Source organism: Lepidochelys kempii, chromosome 1 (assembly GCF_965140285.1).
Source record: "Lepidochelys kempii isolate rLepKem1 chromosome 1, rLepKem1.hap1, whole genome shotgun sequence".
Classification (NCBI taxonomy): Eukaryota; Metazoa; Chordata; order Testudines; family Cheloniidae; genus Lepidochelys; species Lepidochelys kempii.
In genome coordinates, this window is record NC_136380.1 from 123605567 (window position 1) to 123627545 (window position 21979).

Here is a 21979-nt window from a genome sequence, read left to right on the forward strand (position 1 = left end):
ATGGCTGAGTTCGCCTTACTGGAATTCAAGAAAAACTGGTCTGTAACTTGGATACCAATTGTCTCGAGATATAAATGGGATTAAATGCTTAAATAAGACAAGTCTTGTTAACATGAGCATTTTCTTTTAACCTCTTCAGGGACACTAAGCAATGATCATCAATTAGAATACAGTGGACTGTAAGACATTACTAGTTTCCCACAATAATATGGTAGGATGTTTTTGTTTGCTCCAGAGGGTAAGGGTGTAAGTGAGGAACGGAAAGAGTAGGCATTCACAGACCTTCATCCTTCCACTCATCTGTATTTCTGAATCTTAGCCTAACGAAATTCATTCTCCTAAAGATGGGATATTAAGTGAGCAATATTTTTCCTATTACACCTCTACCCGATATAACACATTCCGATATAACACGGTAAAGCAGCGCTCTCGGGGGACGGGGCTGCACGCTCCGGTGCTTCAAAGCAAGTTAGATATAACATGGTAAGATTTTTTGGCTCCCAAGGACAGCGTTATATCGGGGCAGAGGTGTAATTATCCTTTTTACTATAATTTTAAAAGGAGGTTATAAAAGGATATATTATTCAATTACAGATTTTTTTTTAGTAACTATTTTGTATGTAGATAAGCTATTCTGACTTAGTCCATTAACTCAGTACTAACAACCCATAAAACATGGAACTTCCAGGAAATTTTCCTCGTAATCCAGGAAGATTTGAAAACTGTTGCTACACCGTGTATCTACAATATCTCACTGAATCCATTCTGGTAATTCTCCTCTTCCCCAGGGGCCACTGCCTCTAAAGTGACCTCCTGATGCAATTAGCTTTACTAGCAGTGCCAGAAAACAAGACACATTAGTATCTAAAAACCGCAAACTTGCCCCCATACACCTTAAATTCCCTGGAGTCCTGTGTAAAAAACAATGGCTTACAAACACTTGTCTTATTAATTCACTGCTGGTACAAACCAGTTTCGACTACACAAAGAAGCTATCAGTATTATTTTACTTATACATTTCTTGCTCATTTAAAGTTAATGCGCTACTGCTCATTCCTACCTTTTCTTTTTTATGCTATTGAAAGATGTTAAAAAAAAATGAAGTCATAAATACAGAAAAGTATTTCTGCTTAAACTCATTTAAAATGTGAGCTATACATCTGATTTCAAATACCGAATGGAACTGGAATAAAGTAATTCCATCCTTGTGTATATGTAGCATTTCATCCTTTATTAAAATAGAACATGACTGAATTAGGGACTTTTTTCCTGACTTTTGTAGCCTAGCTTTTACATATATATGTGTTTTATCAACATTTTTGCTTTTCTTTTTAAAGAGAAAACACTGTCTAATGTCAGATGACATCAAGTCAATGTATGGAACAAGAACTACATTTAAAGCAAAAAAAATAGCTTAATTTAACTTACTGACTGTAGCTTTATTTCTTCAACCTTTTTCTTAAAACATGCTTTACGCTTTTTTCTACAAATTGAAATGGCATTTAACTTCAGGAGAAAAGTTGCACTTTTGGATTCAGAACAGTAATGAGCTACATAACCCATTATTATTCTTAAAGTATTATGTAAGTACCTGAAAACAGGTTTGTAGGTAAACAGTGTCTGATTAATTTGACTATCTAGCTCATCAGATTTTTCTAAAATTAAAATATAAATATCCTTATGAGGACAAGGACAAGCAGAGGGCAAAAAAACTGCATGTCCTCTGTTCACTACATCCAGCTAAGAAGAATAAGTTAGCAATAGGCTAATATATATCAAGTGTGCTAAAAAGTTTATTAAACACAGCCACACTTTTGTGAGCTCTACTATGTAGGCAGCTGGACAATTTAAGTTAAGGTTTAGGTTAGATACATGAATTGGGAGTTAAGACCATATAAAGCCTCTAACTGAATTCAGACACCACTGTCATTTACTGGATGGAAACACTGAAAACTGACAGTATTTCTAAAAAATTGTTTAGAAAAATGCATTTTTCAGTGTATTGTATGTATTCTTATTGAGGACTCATTTAGTGACTTTAAGGTACTATAACCACTGTAGTTTTTCCAACTCCTTTAATAACTATTAGCACCGCAGGACTCTGCAGATTAATGATCGCACTAGGGGGACACCACCACGCTCTGGCACAAAACAGACTGAAGAAAAGGAAGGGTACCAACAATGAAAGAGGACAACGTATAAATAAAGTAATAGAAGATTAAAAGGCTACTTCTCCAACCCTTCTCCCACCCCAAAAGAGGTTTTTGTACCACCGTATGAGCGTGTTATTTTCCTCTTTTCACGTCCAGGAAAGAGGGCAGCTGCACTTATACATACACACCTTTGCATCACTGGAACCTCAACAACAAACTTTACAAAAAATGTGTAATTTAGAAAATAAATGAAAGCTAAGGTTTTAAGGAGGAACAATACAAAAATTAGGGTGGGTTAGTAAATAATAAAATTAGGATTTTTCCAAAGGAAAGCAAGGCAAAAGGCAGCTTGAAATGCTCTTCTCTCAAACGGAGATTAGTAAGGACTGAATGTAAAATGGAAACACAGTAAGAAGCCACTGAGTAGTCAAATTTGCATGTCATTACACTGTTTTTAAGGTTTATACTATGGTAACAACCAAAAGCCCTAATCAGAGGGGCCTCGTTTTTCTGTACGAATACATATTGACCATTGCTGCCCCAAAAACCTGACAAAGGGGCTCATTCTAATTTACCCACTGTTCTGGAAGAGTAAAGAGGCTTTAATGTAAATAACAAACAGACACAAAGTGTTTCTCCCCCAGTCAGGCCTGTGCCAGTAAGACCCAAGTGAAGAGCACTACTCCCCTAAGACATTCATAGGTATTTTCTATCTATACTCTTAGTAAATATGGTTTCAGTTCTGTTAAGTTACACATACAGGCAGTCCCCTGCATCAGCATTGACTTCAGTGTGGCTTTACACAGGTTCATGGGGTCTATTTGTGCACATTTTTGCCGGCTGGGGGTCTATATTATTGCACAGTTGTAAAACCATGGCTGTGGCCCAACTATGCTTAAAAATGGTTTTATAATGTAAATGGTGCATCGTAAAATTGGGTGTAACTATTGGCAAAGGCTCACTGACCACACAATAAACTTGACTGATTTTGTGGGTGGCGAAGAGACTGACCTTAAACCCCTCTTTAATAATATTTGTTAAATATCTCCATGCTTGAAACAGGCTCCCAACTCCAAATTTCCCAATGCATATTAGCAGTTGAAAAAAAAAAAAGACAACTTAAAAAGAAGTGACACTGTCTGAAATTTTGGCTATTGTTGCAGAGAATACCACTTATTTCTTAAATAAGACTTTTCATTACTAGATTTCAAAGCACTTTGCAATCTTTAATGCATTTATCCTCACAACATCCCTGTGAGGTAGGGAAGTGCTATTATCCCCATTTTACAGATGAGGACTGGAGGCACAGCATGCCTTGTCCAAGGTCATCAGGAAAGTTTGTGGCAGACCAAGGAACTGAACTCCCAAGTCCTAGGCTAGTGCCCTAGCCACTATAAAGTATAGCGAGGGGGAAGAGGGGGGAGGGGTGTTCTACTTTTCAGACTGGGTGCCTGTGCACTTGACAACTTTGTGTGGTCCAAGGCTAGCTATTTGAAAATGTGGTCAGTTTCTCCCATTTGTGTAGGGTCTTTCACACAGTAACAGAAGAGCAAAATAATTTTTAAAAGGAAAAGAAAAAAAAAAAGCAATTCTAAAGCCACAAAAATTGGCAGGACTCCTGAAAGGTAGCTGTTATAGGTGTAGCTACTTTTATCTAATATACACAAAGCTAAAAATATGCTTTAGTTCACATTAGAGCCACCTACACTACAGCTCAGTAATAATGTGCATAACAAGTAGTTATAGTCTAAAGACTTGTCTACACTTGAAAGCTGAATTGCATTTAAGTAGGATATGATTTTAAAGCACAACAACTACTATTCTAGCAAAGCTCCATTTTGTAGACAAGCCTTAACATATTAACGTTAACTACAGCAGAGCTCTCACTCTGCTATAATGAGGACTAAAGTATGGATTAGAAAGATCTCATTCTGTAGTCCTCTACCTCACCAAGAAAATTTTAAACACATACACGCACGCGTGCGCACACACCCCTGCCTCGTTCTCCTTGCTTTAGGATCCTACTCCCATTTTAGATGGCAAAGACCATGGTCTACAAACCTTGGTCAACACAAGTTACCTCGGCGTACAGATGCCAAAGTTTGTATATCCTGGAAAGGCGGAGGTGGAACAGCTCTCTGCTGACTGAGCAACCAAAGACAAGTTCAACATGGAGCTGAGCAGTTGAGGGTGGTTTTGAAAGAGAACTTTAATAGTCAGCTGCCATAGGGTTCTGTGCTGAATTATTCTCCAGGCCTGCAGTTTTGGGTTGCGCTAGAAATTGCATAGCGCTTGCTGAACATTTATAAATATTTTAGATTATATTTGTTACTAAAGTTACGAATTATGTGGTGCTTGCTTGACATTTATAAATATGACTGGGTGTTTTCTTGAACCTATGAATTCTGTGGTGCTCTACATCTACAAGTACTGGGTGCTCTGAATACCTTCGTGCTTTCAACAATCAATGGTATGAACTAATAAAGATCATTTTATTTTCAAAAAAAGGAAAATTTATTGAATGGCAAAAACTGGAGAAAAACCAACGTGCAAAACAAGCCACGCAATATAAACTGTAAACATAAATTAATGGGGGAACGAAATTGGAAAGGCAGCAAACATTTCTATCTATTTCAGTGCACATAATCGGTTGTAGCTTAACATACACCAACCATGGTTCTCACACACAACAGCGTATGTGAAGCTGCCATTTTCCTCAGGCTTAGAGAGGGAAGAGTGCAGAATGTGGGGGGAGTAAGGAGCTGCTACTACAGAGTTCTCGAAGGACTGCAAAGGGTGAAGAGTCTGGGTATTTGGACCTGTAGGTCAACTTGGACCTACAACATTTGTGTTTGCTGCTTGAGAAGATCCATCATGTCCTGGTATATCTCCCTCTCCTTTTCTTGGGCCTCTCTTCTGTCTGCTCTGTACTTCTCCCTGTTGTCTTCCATGACGGCTCTCAAGGTCCTTTGCTCAGTCAGATGCAGCACTGGCTTGCAGAATTTCATGGAACATGTCCTCCCTAGTTCTCCTCTGTCTCATCAGGGGGCACCCCACAAGGCTGCAAAAGCAGTTGCTGATGATGGAGAGAGAGAGAGAGAGAAGTATCATTGGACTTACAGTCACAAGAGAAAGAGAAGGGAGTTTTGAAGCTGATCTTTCCTTTATTCAGTAACATTTAGTAAGACATACTTATTAACACTTCAGCTTTGAAGCACCTCTGCACAACACTGCTCTCAGTTCCAGCTACAGTGAGTGCAGCCCACCAGGAACAAGAAATTACGGTTGAATGAAACAAAATGTTGGTCTCTATTCTATGGGTATTGATAGGGCCCTACCAAATTCATGGTCCATTTTGGTCAATTTCAGACCATAGAATTTTTAAAAAATAATAAATTTCATTATTTCAGCTATTTAAATCTGAAATGTCATAGTGCTATAATTGTAGGGATCCCGACCAAAAAAGGAGTTGTGGGGAAAAGGGGTCACAAGGTTATTGTAAAAAGAAAAGGAGGACTTGTGGCACCTTAGAGACTAACCAATTTATTTGAACATAAGCTTTCGTGAGCTACAGCTCACTTCATCGGATGCATCTGATGAAGTGAGCTGTAGCTCACGAAAGCTTATGTTCAAATAAATTGGTTCGTCTCTAAGGTGCCACAAGTCCTCCTTTTCTTTTTGAGAATACAGACTAACACGGCTGCTACTCTGAAACCTGTCATTATGCAAGGTTATTGTGGTGGAGGGAGGTTGCAGTCACTGTTCCCTCTAAGCTGTGCGCATGTTTGTGCGTGCACACAGATCCTAAACCCAGTGAAACACCGTGTTCACAAAAATTTGCACAGAAGACATTTTTTGCGCACACAGCCTGTCAAAAATTAGAGGGAACACTGGTTGTGGTACCACTATCCTTACTTCACGCTGCTGCCAGTAGCAGCTCAGGCCTTCAGAGCTGGGCAGCTGGAGCGTGGCAGCTGCTGGCCGGGATCCCAGCTCTGAAGGCAGAGCCACCACCAGCAGCAGCGCAGAAGCAAGAATGGCAGGCTATGGTATTGCCACCCTTATTTCTGCACTGCTGCCTGCAGAGCTGGGCCCTCAGTCAGCAGCCACCACTCTCCAGCCGCCCAGCTCTGAAGGCAGCCACTCAGAAGTAAGGGTGGCATGGTATGGTATTGCCACCCTCACTTCTGCACTGCTGCTGGGGGGATGAGGGGCGCTGCCTTCAGAGCTGGGCGCCCAGCCAACAGCCACCGCTCTCCAGCTGCCCAGCTCTGAAGGCAGCACAGAAGGGTGGCAATACCACAACCCCCCTAAAATAACCTTGTGACCCCCCTGCAATTCCCTTTTCAGTCAGGACCCCCAACTTGAGAAATACTGGTCTCCCCTGTGAAAAACGGTATAGTATAGGGTAAAAGCACCCAAAAGACGAGATTTCACAGGGGTTGACCAGATTTCACAGTCTGTGACGTGCTTTTCATGGCCATGAATTTGATAGGGCCCTCGGTATAGGGAAATGGCACTGCATATTGGCATGAATGTTCCAGGTGGTGATTTTAGCAGATCTCATTCCTGTGGGTAACAACAGCAAAGAGCTCAGCTGCTGCTAGCCTGTTTACTGCAATGGTGCAAGCCAAACTCGCCACAGGGTGGCCTGTGAAAATATCCTACCACAGAGAAAGAAAAACCGGCCATCCCTTGAAACCTTTGGGAAAGGATTGAGGGTATCTCCATGAAAGTTTCATTGAGCTCTCAAGAAGATACAAGGGGCATCCCTATGTACATAAACAATCTGCTCCCCATTGCCCCCTGCATAATCTAACATCCACCTCTGTTTGTTGTAATGCTACCTCTTCCCATACAAGTAAAACAATGAAAAATCAACCCGTGTCATGACACAGGTGGCGATGTGCCAAGTGCCATCTTTAAATTTAAAGACTGTAAGGGAAAATGCATACACACACTTACCCAAGGTCTCTTTCTCTTCATTAGCATCATCAGTGCTGGGCTGATGGGTTTAGCTACTCGGTGGTGAACTTTCAAAAGAGGTCATGGCTTGTGATATCACTGGATATACTGGTGAGTCTCCTTCCTCCTTTTCTTCCTCATCCTCCCCGCTGTTCATGGTAGGGGTCTGTGTCTTAGGCTCTTCTGAAATATCCAGAGCGGTCTGTGGGGTGCTGATATGTCTCCACCAAATATGGCATGCAGTTCATTGTAAAAGCAGCAGGTCCACAGCTCAGAACCAGGTTGAACATTAGTCTCCCTGCCATAGTTCCTTTGCTTTCATGAGGTACTGCTGCTGAAACTTCTCATACCCCTTTGCCAGTACCCGCTATGCAATCTGCTCATAGATGTCCATGTTTCTACAGCTCATCAGTAGTTGTGCCTGCACAGCCTCCTCCCCACAAGCCCAAGAGATCGAATACCCCCTGTTTATTCCAGGCAGGAGAACACATCTAGTGCGTGCAACCAGCATGGTCAGTTACACACAGTAAGGGAGAGCTGCGAGGTGTTCTCACCAAGGTGGGAAATCAGGAAAAGGCATTTCAAAAATATGTGGAGGAGATTAAAGAAGGGGGTAGCCTCTGGCCTCCATGATCCCTGGGCAGCAGCATTTAAATGGAATGGGCCATGTGGGACAGCTCCTGGAGGACTACTGGGGTTGACACAGGTCATACAGCATCTACTGCATTGACCTCAGTAGGTCAACCATGGCTCTCCACTGTTCAGGGAGAGATTTTACTGCAATCACCATAACAGGGTGCTTATGTTTGTGGAAGACAAATTTAAATGTAGAGACTTGCACAAATAGGTTGACACGAGACAACCTAACTTCGTAGTGCAAGGTGCAAGAGTACATTGATGTAGTAAAGTCTGTCCAAATCTCTGGACACACCTGAAACAAAAGCTCAGAGAGATGTGAACTCTCCTTGTTCAAGTTAATGAAGTTAACACCAAAACCTAAAGATGACAAATTTAAATGTCAACATTGTTAACTATTTTGCTACTTATAACTTAGCATAGCATACTAGTATTCAGCTAATGTGATAAATGCACTCAACATGTGCATTTGATCCAATTAGTTCTAATTGTTCCAATTACCCATAAATGAAAAGTACTTAATGCCATAAAAAGAATTACTGAAACATTCATAATACCTGGTTGTTTACCCCACACCCAACTCTCAACAATCGATTTGGCCCTATAAGTAGGTAGTGGAGTTTCCTCTTCATCTTTCTTTTCTTTGTCATTTTGTTCTTCCCTCTTTGATCCAGTCTGGCATTCAGTGCTGTCATCTAAAGAAATACAAAATGGAACTAGTTAAGCTATTTTTGAAGAAGAGATCCATCCATTTATTTGCCTCAGAGTACCTTTCTAACCTAGAACCAAGAAGGTCAAACTCTGTCCTCAAATTCACAGCACTACTGTCAAAGAGTGAGATGAGAAAGGCACAAGTGCTGATTTAGCTGTCACAGGTGCTATGTTTCACATTTCACTAGACAACACAGGGATCCTTTATACCTAGAAATCCGTAAGTCACTGTTAAAACTTGCATTGAAGGGTAAGGATTTTTCAACATAATAAAAACAGATGGTAAGCCTACTACAGATAGTTTTTTATTGGTATAGAGTTTGTTCCCAATTGTTGGTATTTCACATTAGTCTACTTAGATTACTTGCTTTCATATTCTATGGACAGCATGACAAACAATTTAACAGGCAACAACTGCCTCTGTTTCAGTGTCAAAAGTAAACCCATGCAAGTGGTGGTTACTCTAATTTTATGCAGCATTATGTCTATATGTAATTATAGTTGCGGATTGGTCCTGCTTTGAGCAGGGGGTTGGACTAGATGACCTCCTGAGGTCCCTTCCAACCCTGATATTCTATGATATACACATTCATTGTACCAAACTTTTTTTTTTTTTTTTTTTTATATAAAGACAGAAGGAAGACCAAAAGAATGCCACCATGGCTAAATAGAGTGATGGAGATCATTGGAGGCAAAAAAGCATCCTTTGAAATTTGGAAGTCAAATCCTAATGAAGAAAATAAGGAGCACAAACTCTGGCAAGTAAGACAGAAAAATATAAGTCAAGCCAAGAAAGAATCTGAGAAGCAACTTGCTAAACACAAAGAAACTAACAGTAAAACACATTTTTAAGTACATCAGAAGCAGGAAGCCTGCCAAACAGGCAGTGGGGCCACTACAAGACTTACAAGGTGCAGTGGATCACCTAGAGCCAGGACATTTGACCGGATTGCAGGACAGAAGACCTACAAGGCTAGCAGGGATGATGGTAATCAGCACCAGTGGGAGGTTGCAGGGGTGGGGTGTGAAAGGGAGTACCTTCTGTCCAATGCTGCAAATCGTGACTGTAGGAGGGACCTCAGCAGGGTTTGGGGAACTTGCCCACTTCTCCTCTCAGGGGATATATAGGGGGAGGGGAGAATGGTCACGTACCCCACTGGGTTTGGTGTCTCCTGATCTTTGGGGGGAAGGGTAACAGAACTAAGATGTGGGGGAGGGTGGAAGAGAAAAGATCTAGGAGCTGTGTCATGGATGTCTGGGGTATACCCACCTACAGAAGTCAGCGGCATTACACAGCTGTTGCAAGCTAACCTTCAGTTATTGGAGTAGCTGGGAGCTTTCGGGGGGGGGGGGGGGGAGGGGAGCGGAGGCTGGAGATGGTAATAATGGAAGACAGGCAATAGTCAGGTGGGGCAGACCCCTCGCCAGGGGGCAGGAACCCTTAATCGGGAGCGGGAAGAGATAGCGGTGTACTCTACAACTCTCTCTCACACACACACACTCACTCTAATAGGGAATGTGAATTCATGGGACAGAACTGCTGCTCCAGGAACAACCGGGGGGGGGGGGGGGGGGGGGGGGGCGGCGTCGCGCAACAGGGCAAAGGGTGCCCTGATGGTCAGTCAAGACTATAAGTATGCTGGGGTGGCAGATGGGAGTTCACCTTCTCACTACTACTAAGGATAAAATTTTGAGAGGTGAATATACAAACATATTATTACTGGTGCCCAGGGAGGTGCTGACAGACAGTAAAGCTGGGCAATAAAATGCCTAAGCGACCAAAGGCGGCTAGAACATGTGAAAACCAGGAAGCCACCTTCCTGATCTATGCAAGCCTTACTGCAGACGCTTACACAGACAGAAGCCGAGCATTATTCAAATATATGGATATACAGTAAAAGCTCTCTTATCCACCATGTTAGGGGAATGAGGGGTGCCAGTAAGTCAAAAATTCTGGTTAACTAAGAGGGAGGGAATTGGGGCTCAGGAGGGGGTATGGGGCCCAGGAGGTGGTGCGGGGTGCTGGATTTGGGGAGCACTCACCTCGAGCATCTTCCCGCAAGCAAAGACATGTCCCTGCTGCTCCTAGATGGAGGCGCAGCTAGGCAGCTCTGCCCCCGCCCACCAAGAGCTGCTGCCGGACATGCTGTCCACTTCTGGGAACGGTGGCCTTAGCCCCACTGCGCCAGCCCCCAGGAGCCGCCTGACATAAGCGGCGCCTGGCTGGAGCCCACACCCCAATGCCCACCTACCCCCGCAGCCCCGAGCCCCCCAGCCCCAAATTTCTTCCCAGAACCTGCACCCCAACCCCCTACCCCAGGCTCAGCCAGGAGCCCCTACCACACTCCAACCCCCTGGCCGCAGCCCAGAGCCCATACCTCAACCCCCTGTCCCAGCCCCAGTGAGAGTGAGTGACTGTGGGGAAGAGCAAGCGACTGAGGGAGGGGGATGGAGCAGGGTGGGCCCTCAGAGAAGGGTCAGGGCAGGGGCAATGGTGTTTCGGTTTGTGTGATTACTGTTATTTCTACATTTTCTTTGAAGTAGATCCTATGTTGCACTTAAATTCAAAAAGTGATCCTGTGCTTAAAGAGATTGGAGACCACTGATCTAGATAGAAAAAGGGAGAGTACAATTTAACATTTCTGGAATTTTTTCCAATTTTGGTGGTAGTGGCCATTTGGGAACAATCTGTTAATAAAAGGGTGTACTTATAGGGGGACAACACGGTGGTGGCCCATGTTATCTATCGCCTGTCCTCCAGATCACACAAAAGTTATGAGGCTGGTGAGGGCATCTGTACGACAGTGTTTAAGCAGTAACACCTGTTTCTCTTCCAAACATGTTCCCAGGGTTGATAATGGCACAGCAGATGCATTGTCTCGTTTTCAGTTGGACAGATTTCAGGAACTGGCAAGGAAGCCAAAGGGATGCCACTAGCACTATGGAACCTTGGCACATTATGCCTGTCAGCATAGTGCAGAGCTCAGCGGCTCCATGAACACTGCAGAGCTACTGGAGAAGTTTTAACGATTTTGTGCAATTTCAGGAGCAGGGGGGCCTGTCACCTATGGGTGCTGTAGTATAAGGTGTTATTAGCCACCTGGCATCATCAACAATCTCCACTCACCTACTGGGCCTTACACTTGCCAGTAGGCTGAATGGTTGCCCAGATCCTTGTAGCGGATTTTTAATTCTGAGGTTTCTCGTGGGTAATCTGGAAACACCAGCCCCAGGGAGAATGCACACCATCCCATCACTTTTAATACGCTTAGGGATCTGGTGCAGCTCCCAGAGCCTATATGTCCATTGTGGACAAGCGGTGGCCTTGTTTAGGGCTGCATTTCTAGTAGCATTTTTTTAAGCTCTTAGGATCAGCGAACTAGCGTAGGGATTCTTCTGGATTGGCTTTGGAATTGAAGGATATATATTGCAAGGGGCAATCAGGGACATTAACCTTGAGGAGGTCAGAGATGGATCAAGGAGGCTGGAGTGAATCCATTATTTTACAGAAGGGTGGCAAGTCCAGGATCTGTCCTGTGGCGGGCCTACTTGGCAAAAAGGGCAGGGAGGTATGAGCCCCTCTTGATCATGGTGATTAAAGTCCCCTCACAACATACCAGTTTGTTACAGTTTTAAAACCAGGACTGACAAGGTTGGAGCTGCCAATACACAAAATCAGTTCCCACTCATTCAGGATCAGGGCAGCAACAGCACCAACCCAGCTAGGGCTGGGGAGCTAGTGTAATCCAGGCAACTGGGCACTGGCATTCTGAACCATACAGAATGTATATGAGACTCCAGATGCTGGCAGACCGTGGCATGGATCTGCAGACACAGTATTGTTTTCTAGGCCAACAGGCGGACTTCCAGGTTGTCTGGAGGTTTGCAGCTAGGCCTCAACGGTGAAGCAAGTTCCGAGCTGGCATGACAGAAAGGGTATATTATGCGACCAGGTGATGCCACTTCTGTATACCAGGGTGGCCCATGAGCAGGTACCAGATTTGATTGTGGTTCTCCTCAGGGGAAATGATTTGAGAACATGTCAGGAGGTAGACTTAATGCTCAAAACTAAGAAGGACTTGGAGAAGATCCTGGAACTTTTTCCAGGAGTAAAAATTATTTGGTAGGACGTGTTGCAACACAGGGCGTGAAAGCCACCCTGGGTTGACAAGGCTAGGAGATATGTGAACAGGGAGACAGCCAAATTCATAGATGGCAGGGGGTGTAAGTAACTTCTCATTCAGAAATAGCACCAGTATTATTCAGCAAGGATGAGGTTTACCTGTCAGTTTGGAGCCGATGCATTTTTGGTTGATATTAAAGAAGACTTTAGTAGATGTCAGGGAACCAAGACCTAGGTATGGTAACTGCTCACCAAGGTAACTGCTAGTGCCTCCTTATGGCAGATGTCCAGTGTAGGTATCCCAAAAGGAAGGGATACAGTAATCAGAAAAAGTGGTCTGGTAAATGGGGAACTGACCTTAAAAGAGGTCTGAGTGTTTTTTTTGTTTTTATTTAAAGGAACAGAAACACAATGATTCAGGGCTCCTACCTCAGGGAATCAACTCCCTGCTCCCTTATAGCCTCCCCTTAACCCTCATTCAAAATGGGGAGCAGCAGAAGGCTGGCTGGGGACCAGGATGAGTGCAGTGGAAGGGCTAACAGCAGCACACCTCTGCCCCCTCCCCTGCCCAATTACCAGCACTGTACATATTTAACTGCGGAGTACTCCCAGACATTGACAAAGTTACGGCCTAATTAAACTACATCCAGTGTCTCCTGTCATATTTCCAGCACAGTCAGACAAAGGTGTTCAAGAACACTCAAGGAAGACAAGGACATTGCAGAAAAGCTAAATTAATTCTTTGCATAGGTCTTTTGCTGCAGAGAATGTGCAGGACATACCCACGAGAGCTATTCTTTTGCAGTGACAAATCTCAAATACTGTCCCAAATTAATCATAGAATCATCATAGAATCATAGAATATCAGGGTTGGAAGGGACCCCTGAAGGTCATCTAGTCCAACCCCCTGCTCGAAGCAGGACCAATTCCCAGTTACATCATCCCAGCCAGGGCTTTGTCAAGCCTGACCTTAAAAACCTCCAAGGAAGGAGATTCTACCACCTCTCTAGGTAACGCATTCCAGTGTTTCACCACCCTCTTAGTGAAAAAGTTTTTCCTAAGATCCAATCTAAACCTCCCCCACTGCAACTTGAGACCATTACTCCTCGTTCTGTCATCTGCTACCATTGAGAACAGTCTAGAGCCATCCTCTTTGGAACCCCCTTTCAGGTAGTTGAAAGCAGCTATCAAATCCCCCCTCATTCTTCTCTTCTGCAGGCTAAACAATCCCAGCTCCCTCAGCCTCTCCTCATAACTCATGTGTTCTAGACCCCTAATCATTTTTGTTGCCCTTCGCTGGACTCTCTCCAATTTATCCACATCCTTCTTGTAGTGTGGGGCCCAAAACTGGACGCAGTACTCCAGATGAGGCCTCACCAATGTCGAATAGAGGGGAACGATCACATCCCTCGATCTGCTCGCTATGCCCCTACTTATACATCCCAAAATGCCATTGGCCTTCTTGGCAACAAGGGCACACTGCTGACTCATATCCAGCTTCTCGTCCACTGTCACCCCTAGGTCCTTTTCCGCAGAACTGCTGCCTAGCCATTCGGTCCCTAGTCTGTAGCGGTGCATTGGATGCTTCCATCCTAAGTGCAGGACCCTGCACTTATCCTTATTGAACCTCATCAGATTTCTTTTGGCCCAATCCTCCAATTTGTCTAGGTCCTTCTGTATCCTATCCCTCCCCTCCAGCGTATCTACCACTCCTCCCAGTTTAGTAATGGGTCAGAAGGTTTTGGAACAAAATGATGAACAGTAATAAGTCACCCAGACCAGATGGTACTCAGCCAAGAGTTCTGAAGGAACTCTGATATGAAATTGCAGAGCTATTAACAGTAGTATATAACAACCAATCACTGAAATCATCCTCTGTACCAGATAACCTGGTAAGAGTTTTGTCTGCATGAAATGCCGTTTAATAGAGCTGATGGAGGAAGAGATCCGAGGTTTGGAGATGCAGGTGGAAAGTCTGGTTGAGTTTAGAAAGGGTTTCGAGCAGATTATGGAGCAAAGACATGAGGTATCTGAAGGGAAAAGCTCAGACTTGCAGATGGAAGCAGGACTGAGGAATTCTGAGGGGAGACTGCTGGGTGAGGAAAGTGGTCAGTGGAAGCATGTGACTAAAAGAACCAGGCAGAGGAAAAGACGGGTTAGTGAAGGAGACAGAGCTCAAGAATAGGTTTGTAGAGTTGGAAAATGAAGAAGGGGCTCAGCAGGTAGTCACTGAAGGTGGAAGGGCAAGGAAGAAGAGAAGAGCGGCTAGTCCTATAGGAAAAGGGGAAGAGTCAATGGAGACGATACTAAATATGAGCCCCAGGAGGATACAGGATGGGTTGAAAAGGATTACAAGGGAGAACAGGAATGGAAAGAACTTGCAGCCAGAGGGAACAGGGGACAGACTGCAGAATAGCACCGTCACCAGGAAAAGGCAGGTATATGTGATCGGGGACTCTTTACTGAGAAGAATAGACAGGCCTGTAACCAGAGCTGATCCAGAGAATAGAAGAGTGTGCTGTCTTCCGGGTGCTAAGATACGGGATGTAGACTTGAGGCTGAAAAGGATCCTAAAAGGGAGCGGGAAGAATCCTCTAATTATCCTTCATGTGGGAACAAATGATACGGTTAGATTCTCGCTAGAAAGTATTAAGGGAGACTATGCTAAGCTGCGGAAGACACTTAAGGAAATCGAGGCTCAGGTAATCTTTAGTGGGATTCTACTTCTTCCTAGAGAAAGGCAACAAAGATGTGACAAGATTATGACTATCAACAGATGGCTTAGGCAGTGGTGCTATAAGGAGGGCTTTGGGACGTATGGCCACTGGGAGGCATTCATGGACAGAGGACAGTTCTCTTGGGATGGACTTCATCTGAGTAGGGAAGGAAATAGACTTCTAGGATGGAGGCTGGCACAACTGATTAAGAGAGCTTTAAACTAGGAATTTGGGGGAAATGTCCAGGTAATCTCCACACCGGATTTTAGCATTGAGAGGGAAGAAAAAGTAAGAAAGGATACAGCTGTGGGTAGGAGAATGGATATAATGAGGAAGGGCAGTGTGGTTACCAGTCTAATAGGTGATACTGGCTGTAGAATGACCGTGCCTAATCGGGTAAAGAATGTGAGCGAGGCCAAAGAGCAAAAATGAAGATGTTTGTACACCAATGCGAGGAGCCTCGGTAACGAAATGGAGGAACTAGAGCTACTGGTGCAGGAAGTGAAACCAGATATTACAGGGATAACAGAAACATGGTGGAATAGTCGTCATGACTGGACTACAGGTATTGAAGGGTATGTGCTGTTTAGGAAAGACAGAAATAAAAACGGTAAAGGTGGTGGAGTAGTATTCTATATCAAGGATGAGGTAGAATGTAAAGAAATAAGCAGCGATGGAATGGATAAGACAGAGTCACAGAAGAAATGGTTGGAGGGGACAATCTTCATTCAAGTGATCGTGAGCACGAAAGCTTATGCTCAAAAAAATCTGTTAGTCTCTAAGGTGCCACAAGTACTCCTTTTCTTTTTGAGCTAATTCAGTTCAAACTGAACAGAAGGATTAACAAAAATAAATCTGCAACTAGGGTTTTTGATTTCAAAAGGGCTGACTTTCAAAAATTAAGGAAATTAGTTAGAGAAGTGGATTGGACTGAAGAATTTGTGGATCTAAAGGCAGGAGGTGGCCTGGGATTACTTTAAATCAAAGCTGCAGAAGCTATCGGAAGCCTGCATCCCAAGAAAGGGGAAAAATTCACAGGCAGGAGTTGTAGACCAAGCTGGATGAGCAAACATCTCAGAGAGGTGATTAAGAAAAAGCAGAAAGCATACAGGGAGTGGAAGAAGGGAGGGATCAGCAAGGAAAGCTACCTTATTGAGGTCAGAACATGTAGGGCTAAAGTGAGAGCCTAAAAGTCAAGTAGAGTTGGACCTTGCAAAGGGAATTAAAACCAATAGTAAAAAGTTCTATAGCCATATAAATAAGAAGAAAACAAAGAAAGAAGAAGTGGGACCGCTAAACACTGAGGATGGAGTGGAGGTCAAGGATAATCTAGGCGTGGCCCAATATCTAAACAAATACTTTGCCTCAGTCTTTAATAAGGCTAAAGAGGATCTTAGGGATAATGGTAGCATGACAAATGGGAATGAGAATATGGAGGTAGATATTACCATATCTGAGGTAGAAGCGAAACTCAAACAGCTTAATGGGACTAAATCGGGGACCCAGATAATCTTCATCCAAGAATATGAAAGGAATTGGCACACGAAATTGCAAACCCATTAGCAAGAATTCTTAATGAATCTGTAAACTCAGGGGTTGTACCGTATGACTGGAGAATTGCTAACATAACAAAATGGAGGAATTAGAACTGCTGGTGCAGGAAGTGAAACCAGATATTATAGATATGGCCAGTGTTTTTCAGCAATGAAAACAGAGTGATTTCAAAAGTTTTCAAAGCTGTATTTTCCAGAAATTTCAGATATGAATTATTCTAATGCAAAAAATACACGTATTGACAAACATGAGCAATATGTAATCCTTTAGAGCACAAAAGTGCACTGGGAGGGGGCAGGAGCCAGCTGCGTGCAGGGGAAGGGGCACAGGCCGTAGGCACTGAGGGCTAGAGACAGGGAAGGTGCGCGGCGGAAAAGCACTGTGGACACTGCCGAGAGCAGGTGTAAGCACCGTCCACTATGCAGCATGGTGAGGGAGCCTGGCGTCCCACTGGCATATCCCCTGCCTGCCCAGGAGAAGCTCTGTGGTGGTTTTGTTGAGCCCAGACCTGTATGAGGAGAGGAAAAGATGGCGGCAAGTCTCAACAGCAGCCAGCCCCCCAGCCTCTGCCCTGCACCCTGGGGAGGCATGTAACCCCACACACATCACCTCTGCCCTGTGGATGAGGTTTTTTGGTTTTTTTTGGTTTTTTTTTTTAAACACACACTATGACAAGTCGTCATTTCTGGAAATTAAGGTCCCCTCTCTGCGGCCAACCGAGAAAGGCCATACTCTTAAAAGGCCAAAAAAAAATCGAAGGAACTGATTGGAGGAAGCACTAACCTATAAATCCTAGTAAGTAGCTCCCTCCTATTTATTCAAGAGCAGTAACACTATAAAGGAAAGTTAGTTACATTTGATTAAGAACTGAGGGCTTGTAATATTGTGAAATCAGTGCATAGGTCACATCATCAGGATAAAATTAGAAAACAGGGAAAAAAAAAATCTTACCTTTTCTTAGAGGTAGTTCACCACTTTGTGCTAATTCTGTTCCAGTGTATACAATTTCTCCATCTTTCACCATTTCATTCCACAAGCCACAGAGTCCATCTCGTGTAAAAGCAAGCTGTTAAAAATAATTTTTATAAAGTAAGTTATGTACAGCATTCCCTAGATTTACCCACACCATCTCAAACAAAGCTTTTGAAATCATGGTCAGTACTTTCCTCAAAGCAAAAAAGAAAATATCATAACATACACTTATAATTTAGTTGGCCTAGAGGTAGTCTCTTTGAAATCTTAAAGCAAATACAAGGTTTGCACACCACACAAATAACTTTCAGATGACTTCTAAAAGCATTACAGAATTTGCTCTCAACCACCCCGCTAGGTCTGCTCTCTTCAGGATCAACCTACTTGAAGGAAACGCTTCATTAGAATATTGACTTCAAACAATTTCTAGCATTACACTTTAACCAACCAGAACATGAAACAAAAATCATCATCAACTAGGCAATATGATTCTGAAGAATTATAAGAGGCGGCAATACTTCAACATGAGGTTATAGGTAAGAATTTTATACTGGAAAAGCATTGCAGGTGATTCAAGTCAAAGTGTCCCTAACAGTTAATTTGAAGATGTTTGTGTCAACACCCCACCTGCAGAGGGAAAAAAGTAGCAATCTGGCCCATCTACAATATTGAAAAGACAGCAATACTTCTTACATCTGATAGCTTTGTTCCTCCCCACCTGATTTCCTCCCTGCCCAGTAGAATTGTGAGCACTGAAGCATGGAAGAGCAGAATCCACCGTTGCCAACAGCAAAATATATTCAAGGGAATTCTCAAGCTTTGTACTAGCTAAGCAAGACTCAGTTTAGTACTGACCTCAGCATAAGCCCTATCCAGGGCATATGTAGACTACAAAGTTTTGCCGATGCAAGTTACATCGGCCTAATACCACCACAGTCAGCATATTGCTTGTTCCTATACACACATGGCTCCTTGCATCAGCACTGCACATACTCATCAGGAGTGCTTGTTTCAAAGCACAGCGCAGTGCACCATGGGTAAGTATCCTTGTGGTGTATATAGCAGGTATCACCGCTGTCCAGTGCGCTGGCTTTCGGGAAGTTTTGGCAATGCACTGTGGGCAGAAATGAGTCATGCAGGGGTGACTGGAACTGTGGGGTCAAGTTCCCACCATGCAACCTTCTCTATCCCATAATTTTCACACCTATGTTAAAAATCCCACCAACCAACGTCGGGCTTGTCACTGTTCACCGTCTCTGACAGAAGCATGGAGCCCGCACAGCTCTAAACTATTGTCATGAGTGTTTCAAGCACAGGACATATGATCCTCCAGTATTTGTAGAGCTGCAAGAAGAGCCACAGAGAAGGTGACAATTTGCTGGTGGGCAGATTGCTGTGGGACATAACGAGGACCAACTCAAAGTTGTTGGCATTCAAAGAGCAGCTTCAAATGGTGGAGTGCCGCTTCTGGGCCTGAGAAACGAGCACTGACTGATGGGATCACATTGTAACATAGGCTTGGGACAATGAACAGTGGCAGTAGAACCTTCCGGTGGAAAGGCCAAGTTCCTGGATCTGTGTGCCAAGCCTACCACAGCTTTCCAGTGCAGGGACACCGGAATGAGAGCTGCACTAAGAGTGGAGAAACAAGTGGCAATTGCACTGTGGAAACTTGCGGTGCTTGATTGCTACCAGTCAGCAGGAAATAATTTTTGAGTTGGAAAATCCACCATGGGGGCCGCTGTCATGCAAGCATGCAGGACCATTAATCAATCATCTCCTGCTATGCAGGACTATGACTCTTGACAACATGCAGGATAAAGTGTATGGCTTTGCAGTGATAGTGTTCCCAAGCTGCAGTGAGGTGACAGACGGTATACACATCCTGATTTTGGCACCAGGCCAACTTGCCACCAACTCCATCAACAGAAAGGGCTATTTTTCTTTAGTTATTCAAGTGCTGGTGGATCATCAGAGACACTTCCCCAACACAACTGTGGGCTGGTCAAGGAAGGTGTATGACTTCCGGATCTTTAAGAACACAGGACTTTTCAGAAAGCTGCAAGCAGGGATTTTTTTCCTGACCAGCAGATTACCATTACTGAAGTTGAAATGCAGTAGTGATCCTGGGGGACCCAGCCTATCCCTTACTCTCCTGGCTCAAACTGTACACTAGCCACCTCGAGGGCACCAAGGAAAGATTCAACTACCAGCTCAGCAGGTGCAAAATGACAGTTGAATGTGGTAGATTGACAGTTTTGGTAGATTGAAAGGGCACTGGTGAATTTAATTAATGTGATTGGATCTCAGTGAGAAATGATCCCAACGGTTGTAGCAGCCCGTTGTGGCCTGCATATCTGTGAAGCAAAGGGGAAAAAGGAGCCACTGAGATGAAGGGGAGCAGCTGTCTGCTCAGTTTAAAAAGCCAAATACAAGAGCTATCAGAAGACATCAATGCGGAGCTATACAGCACAGGGGGGCTTTGAGAGAGCACTTTGACAGTGAACCACAACACAGCATTGTGATGGACTGTGCTCTACCTGGCCCTGAAGTTTGGGGGCCTGTTAGGAATTGTAAGATGTGTACCAAGGACCAATGAACATAATACTGACAATGCACCTATTAAATCTACAGCAAGCAGCATAAAACTATGATTATTACACTTTGTGACTGACCCTATGAGTTGTGTCAGTGTTCAACAACAAGAAAGTGGTTGCTTTCACTACTGCCAAGCATTCTGCTGTAAATGTTGGGAACTAATAAACATGAATTATTTTCCAAACAATACTGTTTTATTAAATGAAAAAACTTCAGAAATATTTTGTTCAAGTGGAAAGTAAATACATTAAAACCTTAATAAATTTATGGAACAGAGTTTAAAGAAAAGGAAGGAACATTGTGGGACTGCTGCTGGAGGACCGTTAGTGTCCACATAGGTAACAGAGTGTCTACATAGACAGGCACCACAGAAACTTGGTGGAATGAGTATAATCCATGGGACACAGTAATACCAAGGTACAAAATATATCTGAATGACAAAACAGGTCATGCTGGTGGGGGAGTGGCACTATATGCGAAAGAAAGCATCAAATCAAGTGAAGTAAAAGTCTTAAATGAACCAAACAGTATCACAGAATCTTTATGGATAGTAATTCCATGCTTCAGTAAGAAGAATATAGCAGCAGGGATACGTTACCTATCACCCGACCAGGATGGTGATAGTGACTGTAATGATCAGGGAGATTAGAGAGACTATAAAAATAAACTCAATAATGAGGGATTTCAACTATCCCCATATTGACCGGGTTCATGTCACCTCAGGACGGGATGCAGAGATACAGTTTCTTGACACCTTAAATGACTGCTTCTTGGAACAGCTAGTCCTGGAACCCACAAGAGGAGAGGCAATTCTTGATTTAGTCCTAAATGGAGCATAGGATTTTGTCCAGGAGGTGAATATAACAGAACCACTTGGTGATAGTGACCATAAATATAATTAAATTTTTAAAAGGATATATTGAAATTGGAAAAGGTTCAGAGAAGGGCAACAAAAATGATTAGAGGTACAGAATGGTTTCACTATGAGGAGAGATTAATAAGACTGGGACTTTTCAGCTTGGAAAAGAGATGGCTAAGGGGGGTTATGAGAGGTCTATAAAATCATGAGTGGTATGGAGAAAAAAAGGAAGGAAGGGTTATTTACTCTCTCTCTCGCTCGCAACACAAGAAGTAGGGGGCACCAAATGAAATTAATAGGCAGCATGTTTAAAACAAACAAAAGGAAGTATTTCTTCACACAACGCAGTGTTAACCTGTGGAACTCTTTGCCAGAGGATGTTGAAGGCCAAGACTCTAACAGGGTTCATAAAAGAACTAGGTAAGTTCCTTCAGGATAGGTCCATCAATGACTATTAGCCAAGATGGGCAGGGATGGTGAACCTAGCCTCTGGTTTGCCAGAAACTGGGAATGGATCACTTGATGAGTACCTGTTCTGTTCATTCCCTCCGGGGCATTTGGCAGTGGCCACTGTCAGAAGACAGGATACTGGGCTAGATGGACATTTGGTCTGACCCACCATGGCCGGTCGTATGTACATTTGCATTCTGTTGACCTCAATACATCAATCATCGCTCAATGCCACTCAAAG

The 21979-nt window shown here is 43.6% G+C and overlaps 1 protein-coding gene and 1 long non-coding RNA gene across 4 annotated transcripts in view; both read right to left on the reverse strand.

Annotated features, from left to right (window-relative positions):
- The window catches only part of HERC2 (HECT and RLD domain containing E3 ubiquitin protein ligase 2), a 317314-nt gene that overhangs the window by 158822 nt on the left and 136513 nt on the right, over positions 1–21979 (reverse strand). For all 3 annotated transcript variants that reach the window (XM_073353148.2, XM_073353158.2, XM_073353169.2), the window contains exons 3-4: positions 17811–17925; positions 8312–8449 (exon numbers count right to left, since the gene is read on the reverse strand). In XM_073353148.2, coding sequence (XP_073209249.2) covers positions 8312–8449; positions 17811–17925 — 253 coding nt within the window. The remainder of the gene's footprint in view (positions 1–8311; positions 8450–17810; positions 17926–21979) is intronic.
- Positions 4644–8288, reverse strand: LOC140914719 (uncharacterized). Its single transcript, XR_012159966.1, has 2 exons — positions 7119–8288; positions 4644–5229 (listed from the first exon to the last, which is right to left on the reverse strand). It is a non-coding gene; the product is annotated as an uncharacterized LOC140914719 (long non-coding RNA).